The sequence below is a fragment of the Anguilla rostrata genome, chromosome 7 (assembly GCF_018555375.3).
Source record: "Anguilla rostrata isolate EN2019 chromosome 7, ASM1855537v3, whole genome shotgun sequence".
NCBI lineage: Eukaryota > Metazoa > Chordata > Actinopteri > Anguilliformes > Anguillidae > Anguilla > Anguilla rostrata.
The window spans coordinates 19,960,105-19,981,995 of record NC_057939.1 but is presented as its reverse complement, the minus strand read 5'-3'; the positions used below and the strand labels follow the sequence as shown (position 1 = coordinate 19,981,995).

The 21,891-nt window shown below is 41.2% G+C and overlaps 1 protein-coding gene across 3 annotated transcripts in view; it reads right to left on the bottom strand.

Moving 5' to 3' along the window:
* Window positions 1-21,090, bottom strand: part of LOC135259317 (phospholipid-transporting ATPase ABCA1-like) — a 38,230-nt gene extending 17,140 nt beyond the window's left edge. For all 3 annotated transcript variants that reach the window (XM_064343547.1, XM_064343548.1, XM_064343549.1), the window contains exons 1-11: window positions 20,932-21,090; window positions 18,527-18,633; window positions 16,942-17,035; window positions 13,453-13,594; window positions 13,090-13,208; window positions 8,766-8,887; window positions 7,502-7,693; window positions 5,390-5,476; window positions 2,629-2,869; window positions 1,809-1,948; window positions 1,154-1,270 (exon numbers count right to left, since the gene is read on the bottom strand). In XM_064343547.1, coding sequence (XP_064199617.1) covers window positions 1,154-1,270; window positions 1,809-1,948; window positions 2,629-2,869; window positions 5,390-5,476; window positions 7,502-7,693; window positions 8,766-8,887; window positions 13,090-13,208; window positions 13,453-13,594; window positions 16,942-17,035; window positions 18,527-18,592 — 1,320 coding nt within the window. In that variant the 5' untranslated portion in view covers window positions 18,593-18,633; window positions 20,932-21,090. The remainder of the gene's footprint in view (window positions 1-1,153; window positions 1,271-1,808; window positions 1,949-2,628; window positions 2,870-5,389; window positions 5,477-7,501; window positions 7,694-8,765; window positions 8,888-13,089; window positions 13,209-13,452; window positions 13,595-16,941; window positions 17,036-18,526; window positions 18,634-20,931) is intronic.
* Between the last annotated feature and the right edge of the window lie 801 nt (window positions 21,091-21,891).

Here is a 21,891-nt window from a genome sequence, read left to right as displayed (position 1 = left end):
TTTCATTTACATACCTAAAGCATAGCATACATACAAGTGTGTCAAAACTGTTATAATATTGAAATATAACTGTAGTGAATCTGTCAGATAAAAACTGCTATCTTAAAGCCAAATTCAACACATTCTCATAAACTGTTTTAGATCTAAAAAAGAGAAAATATAGTAAACTTCATTACCAAACACAATACCTGACCAGCATCTTCTTCACAAACAAGTATGGAGGTACAGTAAGTCACTGTGTGTTACATCCCAAATTAGACCACAGGGCTGCAGTGCAGTAGCATTTGCATGCAGGTAGTGTGTGAGCCCATTATGCATGTGTACACACGTATGAGTGTGAGCGTGCGCGCGTTTGGCACACACTAGAGGCGGGGCCGATAGCTGCGGAGAGGCCTTTCAGGCCTAACGTGCCGTGACATGATCTCCACAGCTGCTCAGAGCAAGGAGCAATTATGCAGCCTACACATTAAACGCCCACGTCCACTGCACCGACAGCCAAATGCCAAGCCCTGACACACAGAACACCATGTAGATGTACCAGCTGCTTCTCACAGCTCTGATGGGCTTTCCTTTTCTTTCAGTCAGACCAACAGTACTGCACAGCATTGCAGTGTGTCGCAGGGATGAGAAATTACTCATGGTTTGTTTTTTTATGTCCGTTTCTGGTGTGATTCGATGTCAAGGACAGTTGCAGAGCAACCACACTGTTTTGTAAGTTCACATCTTCATTCTCCATTCAATTTCTGAGATAAATATTCATTAAAAGATTTTTACCTTTATGAGAATAAACCCATTTCCCAGACAGTACAGGCTGTGCTTGTTTGGTGAAATCTGATTTGCTTGAATAATTCTACCCCCAGGCTTTTTAAATGGAAAGCAGCTGTTGTGCACTTCTTTACATGAATATGTGTGTTGTGTGTGTGTGTGTGAGCATGTGTGTGTGTCAATGTGTGTGTGCGCGTGTTAAATGACGTGGTTGCTTTCATATTGGTACTTTAGATTTTCTTCCCATCAAATCATTTTGTTTTGTTTCTAGCCTCCCCTGGTAGTGACAGTGGGTATGTATGATATTGAATATTTAACACTGAAAAGAGTACAATTATCCATTTGTTGAATTAAGTCTAAAAATGTTACTGCGTGTGCTGAGACCTACCCGGACCAGGTCCATCTCTTCACCGTTCTCCAGGAAGTTCCAGACTTTGGGTCTCATCTCCTCCCACATGCCGCCCAGGTCCCGAAGAACGCCCAGCTCCTGAAAGGTCCTGTTGACCTGTGAGCAGGAGAGGGGACCATTATGACCAGGTCATAAGCTCCAACTATGTATTTACTATCTTCCCTATGCACTATAAAACCTTAAACAATACAAGCGTGCAGCAGGAATAATATAAGTGATTTACAGCCAACAAAGAAAACTTTTTAAATACATGCCAAAACAATATAAATTAGTCATTTTAATATAAGTGTGTTTCCATCTTAAATGCAGTTTCTCTGCAAATACAGTGAAATGAAAATTGCAACTACTATTCTGAATGGAAACATTTTAGCATAGATTTTTTATAATCTTCTTGAACAAAGTTTTTTTTATCTCACAGTTTTCCCCTATCAACGTATAACAATAATACTGACAGCACAAAATAGTAAATGCTGCTTTGAGGAGAGGGAAAACTAATTTTGCACATTTGTACCCCGATTTACAAAAAAAAGGCAAAATAAAATCTCAATTTCAGCCAATGAATATATAGGAGCACTGTAAAAAGGAGTATTCCATGAGGAGTACTGATTACTCCCCCCCCCGGAGAGTTCCGCACCTCCTTGATGATCCTCTGAGTGGCGGGGGTGTCTGGGGTGTAGAGGATCTTCCCCACCAGCAGGGGCTTCAGGGCCCTCCAGATCATGCGGGAAATGGGACTGGACTCCAGGTTCATCATTATGCTGTTGCAGTAGGGAGCTGAGGGAGACGGAGCGGGGTCAGCGAAGAAGAGCAGCCTTCAATTTCAATTTTAGCTACAAAACAGCCAATGTCAGCGGCCAAAAGCAGCCAATGTCAACAACTGTCACTTTGTTTGCCCTAGCAGGAAAGATCCAGAAACATGATACATGATAAATATTTTCACATTTCTCAATAAAAACAACTATCTACTCTTTTTAATAAAACGTTTCTTAATTTGGATGAAATATTTTGACTATGGTGATTAATTTGGACTTTAAGAATCTGTGTGGTCCTAGAGTGACCAAATTGCTAACAAGACATAAAAGAGTAAAACCAACAGTAATGGTGACTCAGAGCTATTGGTAGTATATGTATATATATATATATATATATATATATATATATATGTATATATATATATATATATATATATATAAAATATATAGTAATATACAGTAGTTTTCAGGTCATGTAGCTCAAAATCATGTACGTCATCCATGTAGCCCTTTAGTTCTAAAGCTAAAAAATTGCGAAAGCTCCCTGCTAAACACTAGACAGGGATGCATGTGGATGCTTATGCGTTATTTGCCACAGGTAGAAGGAATGTTTGACCCTTCTACCGACTGATGACTCATCGCTGGTGGGCAGCGTGGTGGTTCGTTTGAAGGGAAAGATTGGCGGGATCGGCCGAGACTCACTGGAAGAGTTGTCGTAGACGGGCACGGGCTCGTCCTCGCTGCTGTTCTTGTTGCCGAAGAGGGCCTGGTAGTTGCTGTCTTCGTACCAGTTGAGGGATTTGATCTTGAGGCCACCGCCCTCAGGGTGGCCGCACACAATGCGCGACACGGCCTGGTACAGGTGGCTGGGCGAGGTGGTGGCGTTCTCCTTCAGGTACAGGATCTCATTGCGCATGTCCTTCCAGCTCTTCATGCTGGCCAGCTGTACGGAGGGAGGGGGATGATGGACAGGTCGGCCATTAAACATCACTGTGTAGCACTAGGGCCCAGCAATATTAAGAAACAGCTCACATCTCTAACCAACATACAGAGTGATTGCACCATCATAATATTTTTGCTCAATTGCTTTGGGAGCACAGGGACCACCTACAAAAGGTATCTGCAGTGCCTTCTAGAGCAGAATACTTTTATTATTAAAATAAAGCACAAGCCACATGACCTTTGTCAACTGACTGGACTACCATAAGCTGACAAAGCTTACTGACCGCAGATTGTCTGATTTAATATTTCCTGGTTTTATTTATTAACTGGTAGCACTGTATGCCTTCAGACAGACAGGGTGTATACCAAAACCAACTGAAAATGCAGACCAACGACAGGTAAGTGAGCCTGAAAATCTTGTTCCTAACCGATTCGCGTTCATCAGAATGCGGCATCCTGCGGGAACACTACAGGGGTAAAGCCTAAAAAAGCCACAGTGCTGAACCGTGACACACGCGATCTTTCGGTCCGACTCGCCCTGAGCTCAGTTTTCCTCGCAGAAAGGAACAAAGGAAGCCAGGGAGGAAAAGAAAAAAAAAAAAAACAAGCTGGAGGGAAAGTTACTGTCGGGCATGTTCCCGACGAGGCAGGCAATCTGTGTGACACCGGGAGCCTCCTAGAGACAGGAACTGCTGTTTAAAATCGGTAGGTGTGTCGGTGCGGGGTGGGTCCGTAGTGCACAGCCACATCAGCAAGTTGGCTGGCACGTGCTCTCAGTCAGGTTTAATACCGCAACGAGAGCCCTCGCATGTGTGGCTCACGCTGTAGACAGCTGGAGCCTGACCTCCTTCACCGGCTCTACATGTTCAACTCTGACCGATAAAGGGAAAAATAAAGGTCTCCTCCATCTCCGTCTCTCCCATCCACACAATGGGGCCCCAGAAGAAAGGGCTGAGCAGGAGCTCTGGTGTCTGGGCACGCCAGCAGCGCTGCGTTCAGCCGGGCTGAGTAACCCGAGACGGAAGGATCCCCTCCCTCCCACGGACAGCCGGGGGTTACTAGAGTTCAGCTCTCCGCCGCTGCCTCCTTCCAAAAGAACAAAAAGCAACTGCAGGGGGAGGGGGCGCCAAAGCGGGGGGGGATGGTCTTGCCACTCTACTTAACACTTTTTTTTTTTCTTCTTTGGGTAAAAGGTACGGTCTCCTTTTCAGCTCTTCCGCGTGACCAGACGGAAAGCCTTTTCCGCCCAGAGAAGTTTCTGTCCACTCACGCCATATGGCAAATGAATCAGGGGGAAATGCTGACTCTTTTGTCTCCCTGCGAGTTCACGGCTTGTTACACAACCGACGGCCGTTTCCACCGCGACCGGCTCTAAAACCGGCACAGCTGGGCCAGACGTTCAGGAGAACGAGGTCTCATGACTCTGGTTCGCGGGGTTCAAGTTTTCCTGGCGGCTTCTCCCTGCGATGCTGGCTCCTTAGTGCGGTTCGTCCACGAGACGACGTCATGCCGTGAAGAGCGGACGCGGCGGCTCTAGCGCTCGCGTTCCCGCTCCCACACACACCGCTTTTCCCATTCGACGGGACTGCAGTTACGGGAATCCGATTGCACCATTAAGTTGCAAACAATTCTCGAAACTCTCGGGCTTCCTAAATTTCAGTGATTTGTTCATACAAGTGTGAGCATCCCTTCCCACCCTATTGTCCCCTTGCTGATGCATACAGCGTTTGCGATAGCTTTGTCTCTAGAGAACTTCACAGCTAGATTGGTAAAAATGTGGGGGAAGCAGCTGATACCCCCCTCGCCCCCACACAGCAGGGAATCTGCACTGCCAGCCCCCAACACCTGGCTTCCCCATCCCACACCCTCACGGGATTGATTCATGAGCACCTCTCAGAACTTAAAAATACACTCCTTAATTACTGTTTGCTTAGACACTAAAGCTGTAGCTGCCAATTCACCTTAGCTACCTTTGATAGATAACCCAATTCATACAGTGGTGTTTGACTTCCTACATATTAAGAGAACAAGGGTGCCGAAAAACAAACATTCACAACACAGACAGAAAAATAACAGCACTGCTGTTTTATAGAGGCCTCAGGGAAGATAAAAACAGAGCAGCCCTCCCCAAAAACACAAGCAGTGTCCTTGAGGAAAGGGTGAAGGCTACAGTGGTTTATCTCCAAAACTCTAAAACAAATAATTTGCTAGAACATTAAAAAAAGAAAAACACTATGGTCTCTTTACAGAAAAAAACAAGAGTCCTTAAATAAATAAAAAAAATCTATAGTCTCATCCCCATTCCTACGTGAACGCTGGTGATGATGGGAAAGACAATGCTTGGATTTTCCATAAGTATTTCCTTTCCCTCCTCCAAGTCACCTTTTGTGTGTTAAGAACTCTGATGCAAAATGACTTCCATGCTTATAGGTGGGTGCTACACATTGGTGGTGGTTGAGGTGAGCTTCCCCCTTACACAGTAAAGCTACTTATGATTGTTAATGATGGTGCGCTTGCTTACCTCCACTGTGAGTGCACCCAGGCTCTCTAGCAGATTGTCTGTAGCCTCAGAGACCTGCTGGAGGGCTTCGGGGTCAGGCTTCACATCCTTATGTGGGTGGACAAGAGAGAGTGTCAACATGGACACAGGGACAGAATAACAGGCAAAGGGTAAAACCAACATGGCCCCCCACATTCACACCGCAGAACTTTTGCAGCGTAATTTCCTGACAGCAACCTATTCCAGACTTTCACACTCGTACAAAGAGAAGACTACTCCACAGCTGCGAGGCTTATCTTTTCCTCTCACATATTCAGTTTTGACATCCATCTCCTGGAAATGTGATTTAAAAAAAAAAAGTTTTTAGAAGAGTAAAGCTAAAAAAGCAAAATTATACTAGAGATGTGTGCAAAAAATGTCAGCTTGTTTGTACGATCATGTGACAGCATGACTCCTGGCACCCAAATACACTGACCAAATACCAACTAAAAACCACATTTTGTCTTAACGTGTAAGTCAGCTATAACTATTAATCAGGCTTTTATTTCATTTTTGAAGAAAAAAAAGTATGCAAAAGCATGACTCAAACAAATGAACTAGTTTAATGCCTCTGCTGCCCTTTGTAAAAGCCCTTTGAATCCCAATATCTTTAAAGAAAAAGGGGAGGTGTTTATACAACACGTCCTTACAAGTTTTTTTATTTTAAAAAAACCTGAAAACTCAACACGACACAGTTTGGCTCTGGCCCTAAAACTTCCAATTTTCATTCAAATGTACGAACATCTATTCTTTGCCCCTGGCAGTTATTCACAGTGCCACAGAGTTTAGACTTCTTGCTAAGTAGGTCTATAGCCTGAATTATATTTATCTATGTCAATTATAATGTCACAAATCCAATACTTTACTTTATCTGACTGTTCCTTTTTGTGGAATTTTATCCAGTGGCTGTAAATGGCATAATCAAAGACCTAAAACTCAACATGATAGAAGTATTCCTCTGTGGTTGTATATACAGTATTTCTACACTAATTAATTGCCTTTCACCAGCACCTACCCGTTCCTCATTCGTTTCTGCAATGCCAACTGCCTTACTGTTCTCTCCTCTCATTAAACTTTGCAGAAACCAACTGTGCCAAAGCTTTATTTAAAATTGTTAGTTCCCACATGCAGTATAGTGGGCAACATTTCCAGCACTGTCATATTTACCTTTAAGCTATAAATTATGACAGTTAGTCAAGCACCTGCACTGATCTCTGGTGCATTTTTCTGCTTCTGTAACTTTGTGAACCACCAATCAAATAACTTTGTTTTTCAGCAGAAAAGGATCACCAGTACGTTAGCTGTTTCTGAGTGAGATAAGAGGAATCTCCCTGCACCCCTATTGGTTAAACTTAGTCTTTAACAAAGCCTTCTCTTCCAGCACCACCTCTGCCAACTAAAAAGGCAGTCTAGCATACTGTTTAGGGAACTGGGCTTGTAACACCCTCATGTCACACTTACTGAAGTCTAACCAAGCGAATAAATTACATGTGGTACAACTACATTCACTGGATAAACAGAGCAGGTCTACTAATGCTTGCAGGGCTTCATGGTTGCAGGTTTGATTCTTAGGTGGGGCAATGATTTTGTGCCCAGGAGCAATGTAGTTGAAATGCTTCAGTAAATAGCTGTATAAATGTATTATGTATAAAAATGTCTTATTTTTTCTTTTTAATTGGGCGCAATTGGTCATTTGGAATGGCGAATTGTTTGGAACTGCAGCTGCGTACATGCGCGAGAACCAAAGAAATGTCTAATTTTAATAACTAAAAATAAACACTTACATGACACACTTACTCAATCTAACCAACCGAATAAATTCCACATGCAGCATAACTATATTCACTGGATAGACAGCGCAGGTATTCTTATGCTTACAGGACCAAACTGGGGCTGCCAAAACGATCCTACCAAAGGTACACTTGACCTATCCAGTCACATGTCTGTAGCTTCCCACGTAGAAAAAAAAATCAATGGCATTCCAGAAAATGAATAACCTGACTGTCAAAAAAAAACATCTAAGGTTCTATTTCGCAATAGCTGATGTGGTCAGGCTATGAGACCCCACATGGCCATTCCCAGAGGCGAGCTCACCCGTATCGGTTTCAGGAAGTCCAGGTTTGACAGGAAGTGGCTCTCGGCCCGGTTCAGCCACGACGCGGAGGACCTGCAGATGGCTTCCTGTGCGAGCCGTGACACCGATAGGTCCGAAATCGTGACGAAGTCCTCGAGCGTGGTGGTGTTGCACATGTCCCTCAGGTGGACACTGAAGCCTTTGGTCAGCACCTGGGAAACAAACTCAAGCTGTCATGGCGCGCCGGCGGTCAAAGAGGGCGGCGCAGATTCAAGATCTCTGCTCGCATGGGGGGGGGACCCGGACGGGGCCAGGACGAACGCAATTCCAGAAACATAAGGGTGAGGAATGCTCTAGAAAGCGTCTCAAACCAACCAGAAAAGTCTTTCCAGTAACATCTTCAAGATGTTTCTTTGGGTTTTCTGAGGAGGGGTGGGGGGAGAGAAGCAAGGCCTGTGAAAAGGCTGTTCTTCTCCTTTTGTATCACAGTGCCCTGTGACACTTTGTCTTACGCACATAGTCGTGACCGGGTTAAATAAAAGGGCAAAAAAGATCCTCTCTCCCATCCTCTTAGCGCAGGAGAAGCAAACCCCCCTACATTTCTACTCGCAAGCAAACTGTATGTTTCTCATCAACAAACAGTGGCATTCTAACTCTAAAAATATGAAAGACGTGCTAGATCAGATCAACGTAAATCTGCATTCCTTCAAAACAGCCAGTTGTGACTTGTACTTGAACTCTGAAAGCTTTCCTCCCTTTCTTTTGTGATTTTTACAAAATTGAATGACAGGAAGTAAGTTAATACTCCTGTCGACTAGCTTGGGAGGGAGGGGGCAAGATACAGACATCAGGCATTACATTGCAAATGTCAGCACATTTAGCAAACAATTCAATTGGATTACTTTACGTGTGTTTTTTTCAGCCAGCAAAACGCAGATGTATTCCATCAGCTGTAAACTATAAAAGCAGTCAGCCTGTGTACATCCGTGCACATAATATAGTGCAGGGACTAACATTCACACAAGATGACAAATCATGACTGACAAAAAAAAATGGACTGAGCAACACAATTTCTTTGGCCATTAGAATCTACACTGCATGTAAATGAGCAGAAATGCCAAAAGCATGAAGTGCAGGCCATTATCTGATATTCACCCAGTAGAACTGTATTTACAAAGCATTTTGCATAATATGCAACGATAAGCTCTTGAATGCAAAAAGGCTTTTTAATGCAAAATTCTCCCGTATTCCAAAATAACTGGAAAGCTGATGTTTTGATCTTACCTTTTCCAAGTCGACGTTGGCCTCTACAATCTCCCTGATGGCATATTCGGTGAAGGAGGCATTGTACATCAGGAAGTTCGACAAGGTCTCATCATCACGGAGAAAATCCTTCAGCTTGAAACCTGAAGAGAATTATCAAATAGCTTTACACATAAAAGAACACTCGTCATAAAATGGAACATGGATTCCATAAAAAAACAATTCTAGACCAAACAGCTTCAGGCCATACTTAAGGACTCAAACAACCTTAAGTCTGAAAGTCTGAAATTATCATTTTTTGTGTTGCATGCTCTATTATGAAAGGTGCATTGGTGCTCGCTCAAAACCAAGGGTTTCAATTAGAATGCAAGGATGTTGGATACGCCGAATTTCAAAAATCTGATCCTTCATTTGTCTGTCTGAAATGATAATTAATGAACAGAGCAAGCAGCTGGCAAGGAGAGAGACAGTGGGCATCCTTGCCAGATGTCTTCGGCTATTTATTTGTGCCTCAGTGTGTCAGAACGTTGTACAACCAGCTCAGTCTCAATGGCACCTGACTGAGGCACTTTCTGCTCACGGGGGTTACTGACGGTCAATGCTATTCTGTGCTTACATCTGCAAAATGTTCCCTGGAAACAAGGGCTGCCACCTCACGCACATACACACACACACACACTTTCTCACTCACAACACACACACACACACACACACACACTGATTTTTACACACTGTGGCAGAGCGGAATTCTCACTGTAACACAGAAGCTGGACCACTTTTGCCGCTTGTCTTGTTGAAGCATGACTGAGTCATGTGAGGAGTGTGTGGAATGGTGTCAGTGTGCCTTTGAAATCCCTGAAGCCCCGGCAGTGTATTGAACTGTGCACTGTTCATGGGTTACAGAAGCCACAGGGAGTTTAAGGAGAAAAACACTGACTGTGTGCCTGACTGTTCGCAGTGGATGAGAAATGCTGAAACAGAAGGTGGTGAATTCCTGAAGAGCTGTATCCCCAGGGCTGTTCACTCTTTCTAGAAAAGTCATTTTAGGCATATTGCCACTGGAGAAAAAAACCAATATCAATTTACAATTGGAGACTGTTAAATAAGACCGGTTAAGGTGCTTTTACAACTGTAATGACCCCAGCATAAGGACTGAGAGATCTATGGTACTCCGTGTCTTTCTTCCTGTCACATAATGGAAATGATGGCACCTTCCTTCCCCCAATCCAATTCTTCTGTTGGTACTACTTTAATGAATTATTCATTGGTCACATGGTAATTCCTACCTCAAAACTGATACTGGCAAGGCCTTACTAAGCACTGTGATTTAAACAAAACTATTCTGTTTCACACCTGGCAGGTATGTCTATTTGTCAAATGCTCAGTGTGTTCAGGCTCTCAGGTGTTCATTTTATTACATTATTTTAATTAGCTACAGGGAATATAATCTAAGGGTCCTTACGAAATCGGTTTGCGCTGCGTCCAGTACCACAGATAAAAAAATTGATCTGCCATTCACATGCACTTCCAGGAAGTCAAACACCAGGCAAAGCAGGGTCAAAAACAGAAATGATAATGAGGCCCCATGACCTGGCCTTTTGTCTTCCCAACAGGGCAGGAAGCAGCGAAGAACACGCAGTCACGTGTAGCCCCAGTGGCCGACAAGCAGCTGGCTGTCAATAAACACCACCTGAAGGAGCATTTGCAGTATCTGCGCAGATGTGCTCTAATGGAAAACATAACTTGCTCCCAAGCGTGCTGTTCACATGTATGCATGTATTGGCTGGTCAATTACCACACAAGAGAAATGAATATCTACGAAACACTGTGCCCTATTGAGAAATGTTAATCACAATAAAGTTACGCAGAGATACACTAACATAAATTGAATAAACTAAAATGTATTGTCCATGGACTAATCATGTCCATGTACATAAATATATTTCAATATATTCAACATACTGCAAAATATAAAAATGGAAATAATCTGTATATTGCCCATATATTCAAAGTGTCGCAATATTCAGATAATATATATTTATTTCAATATATTTTTGGTATATTTCATTTCTGTAAGTTCATGGCTTTAAGAAATGATTTGATGAAGTTTTGGTGAGCTTAGTTTTTCCATTTCCGTAAGGTTGCTGCTTTTAGAGATGTTCTTGTTAATGTCATTTCGTTACAATGAACTAATGAGTGTTATAAAACTCTTCAATGTACAGGGCCATTTTGATTTCAGGCGTCTGCACACATTGGACATATTAAAAACGATCCTTCAGTCTCAAACAAGTTTGATGATTTCACTCATTAACGCAGACTTTGGGAGTTCAGAAAAGAAGCAACTCACTGATGTCACAGCTAGCGCACCTCACTTACATAACCACAAAGAAAAGCTATTACAGGCTTCAACAGCTGAGATAAAACTTAAGTAATCAAGGCCAGGTCATTGGGGGGGAAGATTTATCAGGACGTTGGGGGTGCTTGTCACTCTGCGATACAGCGCTAAACTCCGTGCCGGGACTGGAATTAGTGACTACAATAAAGCCATAAAAATAATCATTCAGCTGGCATTCATCTTCCCAAGATAGAGCTGCTTGTAAACGGTGTGTCACACTCAAAATGTTTAACTCAGTTAAACTATGCTCTTTATCCTCAAGAACACCGATATGTCTGCATACATGGCATAACTCTGAAGGAAATTACATAACTAAGCATGCTATAATTTTAGTGTCTAAGTCAACCACAACTTTTCAACCTGATTAATACCAGTAATAGAATAACAAATTCATATGTATTAATTCAATATTTTACACACGAAAAATGGGTAGCCCATGCTGCAGTTGGATAACTTCACAGTAAATTTTCAATACTGTTCCTTTGTTTTAACATAGTGGACATCCACATAAAAACAAATCAAGAGCTTTTACAAATAAAACCAAGGGAATCCAAATGTTTTGTGACTTCACAACTTGCTGCAAGCTATCGTAAAAGCTAAAAATGAATTGCTGAACCTCTTTCTGTATTTGATGAAAATCATGCTTACTTACTTACTCTTTAATAAACTGCTTTACCGTGAAAACAGATTCTATCCCCTTTGCACAACTGCACTTTGCAGACAGTATGCTGTACACAAAGCCGGTTTGTCTCTTACTCTGAGATTTAAATATATATCCATTTTAGCAGTGAGCCAGGACTGTGCCAACAGGCAAATGTCTCTGCATACAGCCCTTAGAATGTACAAAGTACCCTTTGTTTCATCTTAGATTTTAGAAAATTCCAAACTTTCAAAAGAAACAGATTTTAATATTTCATGACAACCACCTGCATATGCTTTGAAGACTCATGTGGAGATAGGGGAAAATGATTTGCAGGACTTCTAAATCAAATGTTCATTCATAGGTCTTGCAGAGCAGAGAAACAGATGTCAGAGACAATGAAAAATGTTGAATATAAGGGAGATTTCTCTGCTATATGGCTGGTGTTGTTTTTATTAAGAGTGCTTACAGTAACTGCTAAACTGTTAAGCATGCTACAATAAATTTGAGGTTTAACTATTGACATTTGAATCCAAGATGGGGTGTGGTATCCCCTGCCTTAATCACTAAATAAGCCATCTTACAAATATTTGCAAATATCTTTCCATCCATTATTTAACCGCTTAGTCCTGGTTAGGGTCTTGGGAAGAGAGGGGGGCTGGAACCCATCCCAGCATGCATTGGCAAGAGGCAGGAATACACCCTGGACAGGTCACCACAATCTATTGCAGGGCACACACACACCATTCACTCACACACTCATACCTACAAATTCAATTAACCTAACCTACATGTCTTTGGACTGTGGGAGGAAACTGGAATACCCAGAGGAAACCCGCACGGACACAGGGAGAACATGCAAACTCCACACAGAAAGGCCCCGACCAGGATTCGAACCTGGGACCTTCTTGCAATATTTGCAAATATATGCATGTAAAGAATTTATCTATTGCCCTGAATAGATTGCCTCCTAAGCACATTAATACACGTAGGGAGTCATCCTCCAATCCCGAGCATGTTTGTCACAAAAGAGAGAGAAGCAAGGCTGACCCTGTCGAGAGCTGGAGATCAATAAAATACTACCATCTGAGAGCCAACGCATTATGACAATACCCTTATAAAAAAACACAAGTACAAGAGAAAAAAGGAGGCTATGTAATGGTGTTTAAGGGGCAAAATGTACACAACAACAGCAGAGGCAATGCAGACAGATCCCACCAACTAGTAAAGAACACAGTTATATGTTCCACATATTACTTTATTCATCCATTTGGAAGACATTTTATTTCTGTAAGACAGACTGTTCCTACCTGAGGTGCTGTTCTGCATGTTTCTCAGTGCTAGATACAGGTCTGTGAATCCTTCCAAGCTCTTGTCGTTCTGACTGTAGAGCAATATTTTCTTGGCATCGGCGAACAGGCGCGAGATACTATGGGGATTCAAAAGAGATAGAGCAACGGTGTGAAAGACACTTAAAAATGTGCATAAACTACCAGCTGTTATGTAGCACCGAGAGAAAGAAGTAGCATAACGGCCCATTTTTGTCTGTGTCTTTGCTTATTTATATAGCTTGTTTAACACAAAGCTACTGTGAGATAAATGAAAATGCATGATATTCTTTGGTGCAATATTTCTCAGGGGTGGATAAAGTGGGTCTTGCAGGGGTCACTCACATAGACTGGTTGAAGTTGCCCACCATGCCTGGGGTCTCTCCTGGGGTGGGGTTGCGGAAGCAGGGGTTGTTGGCATTGCAGACGATGCCCTGGACCCAGGGCAGTGTGCCAGCGGAGGGCATGGCCTTGTTGGGGAAATGGCCTGGAGAAAAACAGACATGTGTTCACAAACAGTCACAAAACCTCAAAAAACACCAGCGAATCTCGGCGGCAAACAGTGTGCTGTATCTTATCTGAAAGGTAGTAAAACGCAGGATAGGCAAAATGCTACAGGACAGGAGAGAAACAGGGGAAAGTTTAACGACCAATACGTGCTGCGTGGTACAGTTTACTTTAGATATCATCCTGCAGGTTTACACACAATAAAAGTTGCCTGAGGAAACCATGGCTTTACAGGCGGAGAAACAACTGAAAGTCAATAAAACTATCTAATGCTATTCCTCACAGAAATGGGGTCAAGTCTCTACAGATGTGCAACTATGAGTCATTCAAGTGCATCTCAGTGACATTAATTCCTAGCATCCATTTCTTTATATACGCAGTTTAACACAAATCACCCTAAAACATTCCTATCCAGCAAGTCCTATCCAGCATCTTGCATAAGCCGTAATGCTTAATGCATCAGACGTGACATAGCAGGGAGTGTATCGGGAGTTAAAAAATAAATAAATAAACAAAGCTGAACATCGTGTACATGTCTGGGAAGATATCTGATTCTACAGGAAAATAAACGGCAGCTCTGTCCTGAGACGGCGCTGATAATGGACGCGTTCTCCCAGATTGTGTTATCTCCGAGGCCACATCAGTACGCAGGTGGACGTTCTCCCCAGGAGACTGCAAACTCCCAGAGACCTTATCAGACGACCGCCTCAGCGAAAACGCATGACCTCCGCCCCCTGAGGTGCTGCCTTTCTGAAGACTCGTGGTCACTTGTGTCACAAGACAGAAGACAACAGGTATTAGGCAACCTTAAGCCATACTAACTGGACCACTGCTTGGCCAAACAGAAAACGATCAACGCTAAGAACTCTACCAGGAACTAGAATAATTATTTCCTTAAAACAGTTTATATCTGACATTGCTTTCAAATTGAAGTAGTAAACGATAATCTACTACATACTTCAGTTTCATTGGATAATGTCAATTCAATGTTGATGGTGGCAAACGAACACAAAAAGGGCATTCTGTAATCTATATTAAGATAGATATTAAGATGTAAGATATTCTCTGCAATTGCCACCCCTTGCGGTCTTTAAGAAATAAATGTATATACAAATAACTTTATGTTTGTGGGACAGTTATTTGCCAGATGCATGAACATGAGCAAAATTTAGAATTGGCTTTGGATCGTGACGGACGACTGAGAAGTCACAAGTTGAGAGTGGAGGCTCCTGTAGAAAACCATGGCCTTGTTTCTGAGACACGCAGATTTGTCTGGGGGACCGGTTGAAACATGCCCAAGTTCACATGCGAGATGATGATTCACACCGAAAACATTTCCTGCCCTGCTCTAAAACCGAGGTTTCAAGCCGAAGCAAAAAACAATTCACCAGCTTGCACTTCCCCTTCCTAGTGAATCCAAGGAACAGGAACAAACAAACAACACAAAAACTTTACAGGAAGAGAAGTTCGATTTAGCAGACTTGATCTCTTTCAAAACGACTTCCCCAAATTAAAACAACTAAAGTTTTCCATAGATTTGTCACAATAATATAACTAATGCTGGGAAAAATTACAGGATTACAGCTGACACCACAGAATTGCATCAGAATTTAATGGCCATAGATTACATAAACTACCTTGTGCCTCTTGACCCCTTGAATCCTTTTAGCAGTGGAACGGTGATAACAAGACTGGACACTGGACAAGAATGTCCAGTGTTAATTCAACTCTAAATGGATAACATTTGGTCCCGCTCTGGAATGTTACTGTGTACCTTCCCTTAAATCAGATCTAACTTCAGCAGGGTGATACTTTGGTAGGTGACACCCGAGTAGGCTGGACCTTTTCCAAGCATGGATTTAAATCAATCTCTCTTAAATCTATTGCGCATTTTATTCTGATACTTTTCAGTCACAACATCTCACTATCCTTGAATCAACAGTGGGAGCTGGTCTTAAAACTGTACAGAAACTAACCATGGACCTCTCCTTGATATGAACGCTCAAAAAAAAAAAGATCCACAAAAACAATCCCCCACACTACTGGACAGAGGATTGGCCAGGCAATGCTCAGAGGCTGAAGATGCATTCACCTTCAGACTGCATCTCCAACCCCTGAGCACAAGGGAATATTGGGATTTAATATCACCTCGTTATCTTCTGGATAAGAAACATATTGCTCTAATGATTTTGACATTAGGGGACAAAGGTTGTTTTGCTGAGCAAGCAAAAAGGATCAGCAAGCATTCAACTGGACAGTAACTCTATAGATAATAGCTCTATCTGGGTTATCCTAGCCGGGACCAATCTCTCACTAGAGAACTTTCATTACAAGGACACAAAAACCCATAAAACAATATGCTCTTATAAAATCAACTTGCATATTGATTAGTCTCGATAAGAGAACTTAATATGAACAAGCTTCCAAACTTGATAGTTTAGTTTTGGAAAAAAAAAAACATCAAAAGTGCAGTTGACAATATGTTATTCTTTCACAAGGACCTTCATCCCGGCACTTATATAACTATCGGACATTGCCCAAAGTTTAAATTAGGACACATTCAAATTTTGTGACATCACACTGAAGTCATAATTACATAGCAAAGAATGGAAAGCCACCAGGGGATTTTAACTGTCCACCATTATCTTTAAGACTTGAGTGAAGACCAAATTTGAATTCTTTTCAAAAAGTACTTTTTACTGTCTTTTTAGCACAATTCACTATTTCATCATTTGCCAGACCCTTGTAACCTGAGTGACTTACAAAAGTGCATGATAAGAAAACACCACTATAGATAGAGACAGGAAGTTACAATCTACTATGCTTTAATATGCTAAATTGAGAAGTTTTGAGAATCAAATACCAATAGCTTTGTCAAATGACAGGGACAAGGGCTGTTTGATCATGTTTCAGGGAAAAGTGCAAAAGCCTTGATTCAATCAACAACTGTTCTCACCTTCTGTTCTTACATATTTAAAGAAGGATACGTTTAGCCTCCTTTTCTTTCTTATGGTGAAGAAAAACACACTACCAGCCAGTTAACTACAACAGTTGATTGATTACGGGTTGAGAGTAAAGTGTTGAGAGTAATGCCAGAATTGATTAATATCTGTGTATGTATAATTAGCGTGACACTTAAACCATTAATTTACATGGAAGGCTGTGACATCACAAGGCTGTACATTGAATAACTGATTGATTGAATGGCCTGTGAAGTTTTGCACAAGCGCGCCAGAGTGATACGGTGTGATATGGTCAGCCTGTATGGCACTTTTTGGCATTTTACATTATTTCACTGCCACCGCTGAAAGGGAATGGTACACTTACATTCATGTTGCTCGTAAGGAGGGTAGCTCAGCCTCACTGCTATCAAGATGAAAAAGATTAAGAGAGGCCACACGACTTCAACCAGGAGCTGGAGCTGCACATCAAATACAGGGAAGGAGAAAAAAACAGGGTCAGGTTATTGAACACATTTTGCTACCACAACTACTCCTCTGTTAGGTTTAGGTTTCTCAATTCTTGAGCTATCTCGGTCTGCACTTTACAAAGTTCACAAAGAGATACGTCATGTGCCTTTCACACCGGCATGTCTGACACAGAATGTTCCATGTCAAACATACCAGCTGCGTTGGTCTTCATCATTACAATACTACAGATCTGATTGACTGCTGCACCCAAAGCCAGACAGGGGATCTGGGTTCTCTTCTCAATTAACAGACCGTGTCATGAGAAAACCCTTCATTCTATGGAGGTGCCAGGCACAGCTGTACAGAGGCTGTAAGGACCTTCATCCTGGCACTTATATAACTCAGGTTCTAGTTAATGTGAATACGGCACTGCTTTCACTTTCTGTCCTCTTCCTGTAATCTTCACTTAATTATTTGAATAATGTTTCATGCTATTATTTTATAATAATTTACCACAGGAAAACAAATTACAAGTTGACCATAATCAGAGCATTCAAATGCTAAAATAACATTGTCCACTAATCGCAGCCAAGGGCTTTTCCACTAACCACAGCCAAGAGGTTTATTTCAGTTTGTGCATGGTGTTCAGTAATTATTATTATGTCCTTTGTGCCACTCAGGGTAGACCAAACATATGAACACTTCAAGGTTTGAAAAGGTGGTGTCACTGCCAATGGTGTCACTGCCACTGAAGCTTCAAAGCAGATCACGGTCAGAATGCAAAGCTGAACGTTAGCTTCTGAGATCAAGTGGTGGAATAAAAAGGAAAGGGACTGTGTGGCAAATTTTCATACTGTTTAACTTCTTCACAGGTGTCTTTCATACACTTTACTTCACACTATGCCAATCAAAATATAGCACATGGTTGACATCTAGTTCCCTGATCAAACAGCAGTTACCACTTTTTCTATGTCAGATTCCCTTATTGAAGAGTCTATGAATCATGTATATGTACAAGGATGGGAGCAAAATGTTCATAACAGTATTCTTACCTATCAACGTTTTTTTATTTATCTCAAAACAATTCCATTTGTTTCACGGTTTCCTTTTTTCTATCATTTCTGATTCTGTACATTTAATATGGACAACTTTGATGAAATACAGAACAAATAGTTTAGCTTGAAATAGAAAAAAAAACAACTCCCATTTACTATAGGGTAAAAATGGACCCTTATCAGAACACACTGGAATTCAAAAGCACTAACAGATGTATCATGACCTGCATTTGTGTACAGAAGCCAGAGTAATAACATTGGCTAAACTGGGCTAAATGTTTTAGCCCAATTACCAAGACTTCTCCAAATACCTCTCCATCGCAGATGTAAGAGAGAATTGAGACAGATTAACACCTTCCAAGCCTAAGCCGTGTGGCATCAGCTGGAGAGATGGAGAGGTTCTTGCTGTTCCTCAGTGGCGAGAGAATGAGATGGAGAGGTTCTTACCGTTTGTCGTCGTCTGTAGGTGAAGTTCTTCCACAGCAGCAAGCCCAACTGAGTTGAGACGGACATCTCGCCTCTGGACTCCTACCCCACTGCAGTCCTGCTCTCAACTGCAAAGACACAGCTCTGTGGGTCCAGGAAAATGCGCTCAAGTCCAACCAACACACCGCTCAAAGGTCCTGGCCAAAGTGCGTAGTCTAGCACAAAGTGGCAATACACTTCATTTTTTTTTCTTTACTCTTTAAGCAAGCTTGCCATTTTGTCAGACCGCTGCATGTCACTTCCGGGGGCACAATAGTGCAAACGCGGGCATTTAAGGTTCTCGCAGATCGTTGCCACATACAGATCTACCACCTATACAATTTTAATCTTCCTTCTTTGATCACAGTTTTTTTAAAAGCAGCTCAAGTTTTTTTTTCCTTTGTCAGTTTGGCATAGTAATGGTGCTATTTAAACTCAAGAATCAAACCTACTGTTGTCAAATAAATGAAAAATGGCCTTCATTGTTTTGTTTTTTTAGGTGATAAAGTCAATCCAATGGCTTACTAAAAACAAGTTAAAGACTGCTAATGTCTCACCACCATAGGTAGCTCTAATTGCTGTTCTTTATCAAAATTCAAAGACGTCTTTATCATGTTTCAAAGATGTTTTCTTAAACTATTAATATTCTAAAATGATAAGAAGGATATGATTCAGAAAAAAAACTGAATTCACATGCTGATGGAACACTCAATCATCTTTACACAGTGAAGTCTATATTTTATTGGAAAAATAGCATTGTTCTTTCTTCCACACCGTTACTTCTTTTTTTACCACTAATTCAATGAAATGTGATGTATCAGTTTGTGTATATGTGCTCTAGACTGTTCATTTGAAGGACAACCTGCTTAAACTACTAAGTCTAATATAAATGTCAATGATTACATCAACATACATTTGAGGCCTATTTTTTCGATTTCTGATCGATTAAATTCAACCCGATAAAGTTATTAAATTAAATTATGTTTAATTTATGTTTTAAATTATGTTTTATTTACAATGCGCTCTTTAGTATTTATGAAGGGCAACAGGACACATAAGCCTGGTGTAAAATGACAAAATTACATTTACGCTTCACACTACATACACTTTACAGCGATTAATTTCACTCAAAATTCCTGGAGTCTGATTGTCTGCTGTAGGCCATGAGATAAGCAAAATAAGCTAGCGAAGGCTATTGCTCATATTTATCGGTTCCTTAAATAGAGAAAAGTGCTGGAAATGATCAACCATTATCTAAATATCCGAACCAAGTTACATTCGAGCAATTAAAAATGAACTACATGATGAAAAGCACTGCGAGTTTACAATACAAAATACATACGCTCCACAGCGCCACTTTTGGTACAAACAGCCTGTTAACTAGCTAGCGTTTCGTCCGCTCAATGATGGTCTGCTCTTCCTCGCACGCCAAACAAGTTTTTTTTAACCTCATCCACCTTTTTTAATCTTATGAAACGCAACTGTTGTTCTAATAATATGACACATTACATTACAAAAAACAGCACACCAAACCGGATAACAAATCAAATAATTAATTCGATTCTTAAACTAGGTTATTGTTTGACTGATCAATCAAACAATACAGCAACAATGAAATTTCATTTTATTCATTCAGGTTTCATAATTTACTGATTTTGGGACCCATTCATTCTAATCATACCTGTCTTCTTTCTTTTAAATTGCGTAGGCTATTTTGTGGGTTTACCATCAACATATAGATGCTACGCCAAATTTACCTCGGGTTGAACCTATTGGGTGATAAATGTGCCTTCAGTAAAAAGAAATATGAACTCCATGAAAATATGCCGTTCATAATACTTGTATGCACACGATTAAATGAAAAATAAAAATGTGGAATCATTTTAACCTGTAAGGTTTGAAACACTTAAGTGTCTTAATGTTTGGTGAAAACTGGACCCCAGGTCATTCCGAGGAACCTCATTACAACCAGATGCTTGGCAAACAATTTCGATACAGTGTTCGGTCATATATAGGCACTTCCTATACAAACACGTTGCCACTTTTCACTCACATAAAAAACTTACATGAGCAGCATATATATATTTTTATTGGCTTTTATCGAAGAGGTATTCAACATAAGTCAATTCGAGGCGAATGTAAAATCATTACCACAATATTTCAAATGATAACAGCAAGCAATAAGATAAACGCATGAACAAAGAAAGTGTGCCATTTACTGGTCAGATTTGGTTCGTTTTCAATCATGCCATAAAACAAATAAAGTTACAACAAATCATAATCGATGTGCAATAGTTGGCCTTATCTCAATTTATCTTGCCAACATTGAGAAACCACTGTCGCGTAAATTAATTACCCAAATCATGTGAGTGAGGCGAAAAACCTACCTTTCCTCCGAAAATTCGAAACGACTTCTTCTTGTGCATAAATTGTAATTCCTTTCAAGAGGAAAATCAATATAAACCCCTTTGGCCACTTTCTCTCTGGCTTACTGTCTCCACCGTACGATGACGCTCGCGCAGTAACAGCGGCGTTTTTAACCTCAAGAAGCTTTTATAGTGCTGCCGCTGGACGAGATCTAGGGTTACTCTCGGTCAAACAGACTCTGTTTGTGTATAGCCAAGGAAGCACGTGTAGCGCGTAGGTCTTAAAAGGGCTATTTGAAAAGGGTTGCCGGATTTTGCCATTAAGAGAATTCGCTCTTGGAATCAGGTGGTTAAAATCAGGACTTTAACATAAATCATCTAAAGATTGCAGACCATTTGGTTTCCTTCAATAATTTTTCAATGGAATTGCCTAGAACTGATACGGGGGGGGGGGGGGGGGCAGCCCAACAGGTTGGAATAAATGAAAACTGACAGTATTTTTACAATTTTGCCCAAGTACCATGTAATCTAAAACAACACCACCAGTGTGGATATGCATCAGGTGAATTCACAGGTGACTTTCGCCATACCTCTTCCGCTTGTAAAGGTGGTGGGTATGGCGCAAAGGGGTTCAGAGGTCAATTCCAGACCTTCTGACTCATCACTGCCTGGTTGATACCGGTGTCAAGGTAGGTTGAATTCAGGTAATACAATCCTTGTCCTAGCTTGAAACATCACTTTACCGCTAGGGATGGGAACCTGGAGCCCACTGCTAAAACACTGTAAATAAAAAAATCACATACAATTTACATTGCTGCATTTGACAGATGATTTTTTTCAGTACATACAATACATAGCATATTAATAAAACAAAATCACAGAGTTTGTAGAGAAGTGAGGCAGACAATGAGCATAATCGCCTACTATGCACCATGTGTGAGAAAGGGGGTTGTAAAATAAAGCCAGAGATATACTGGAGAT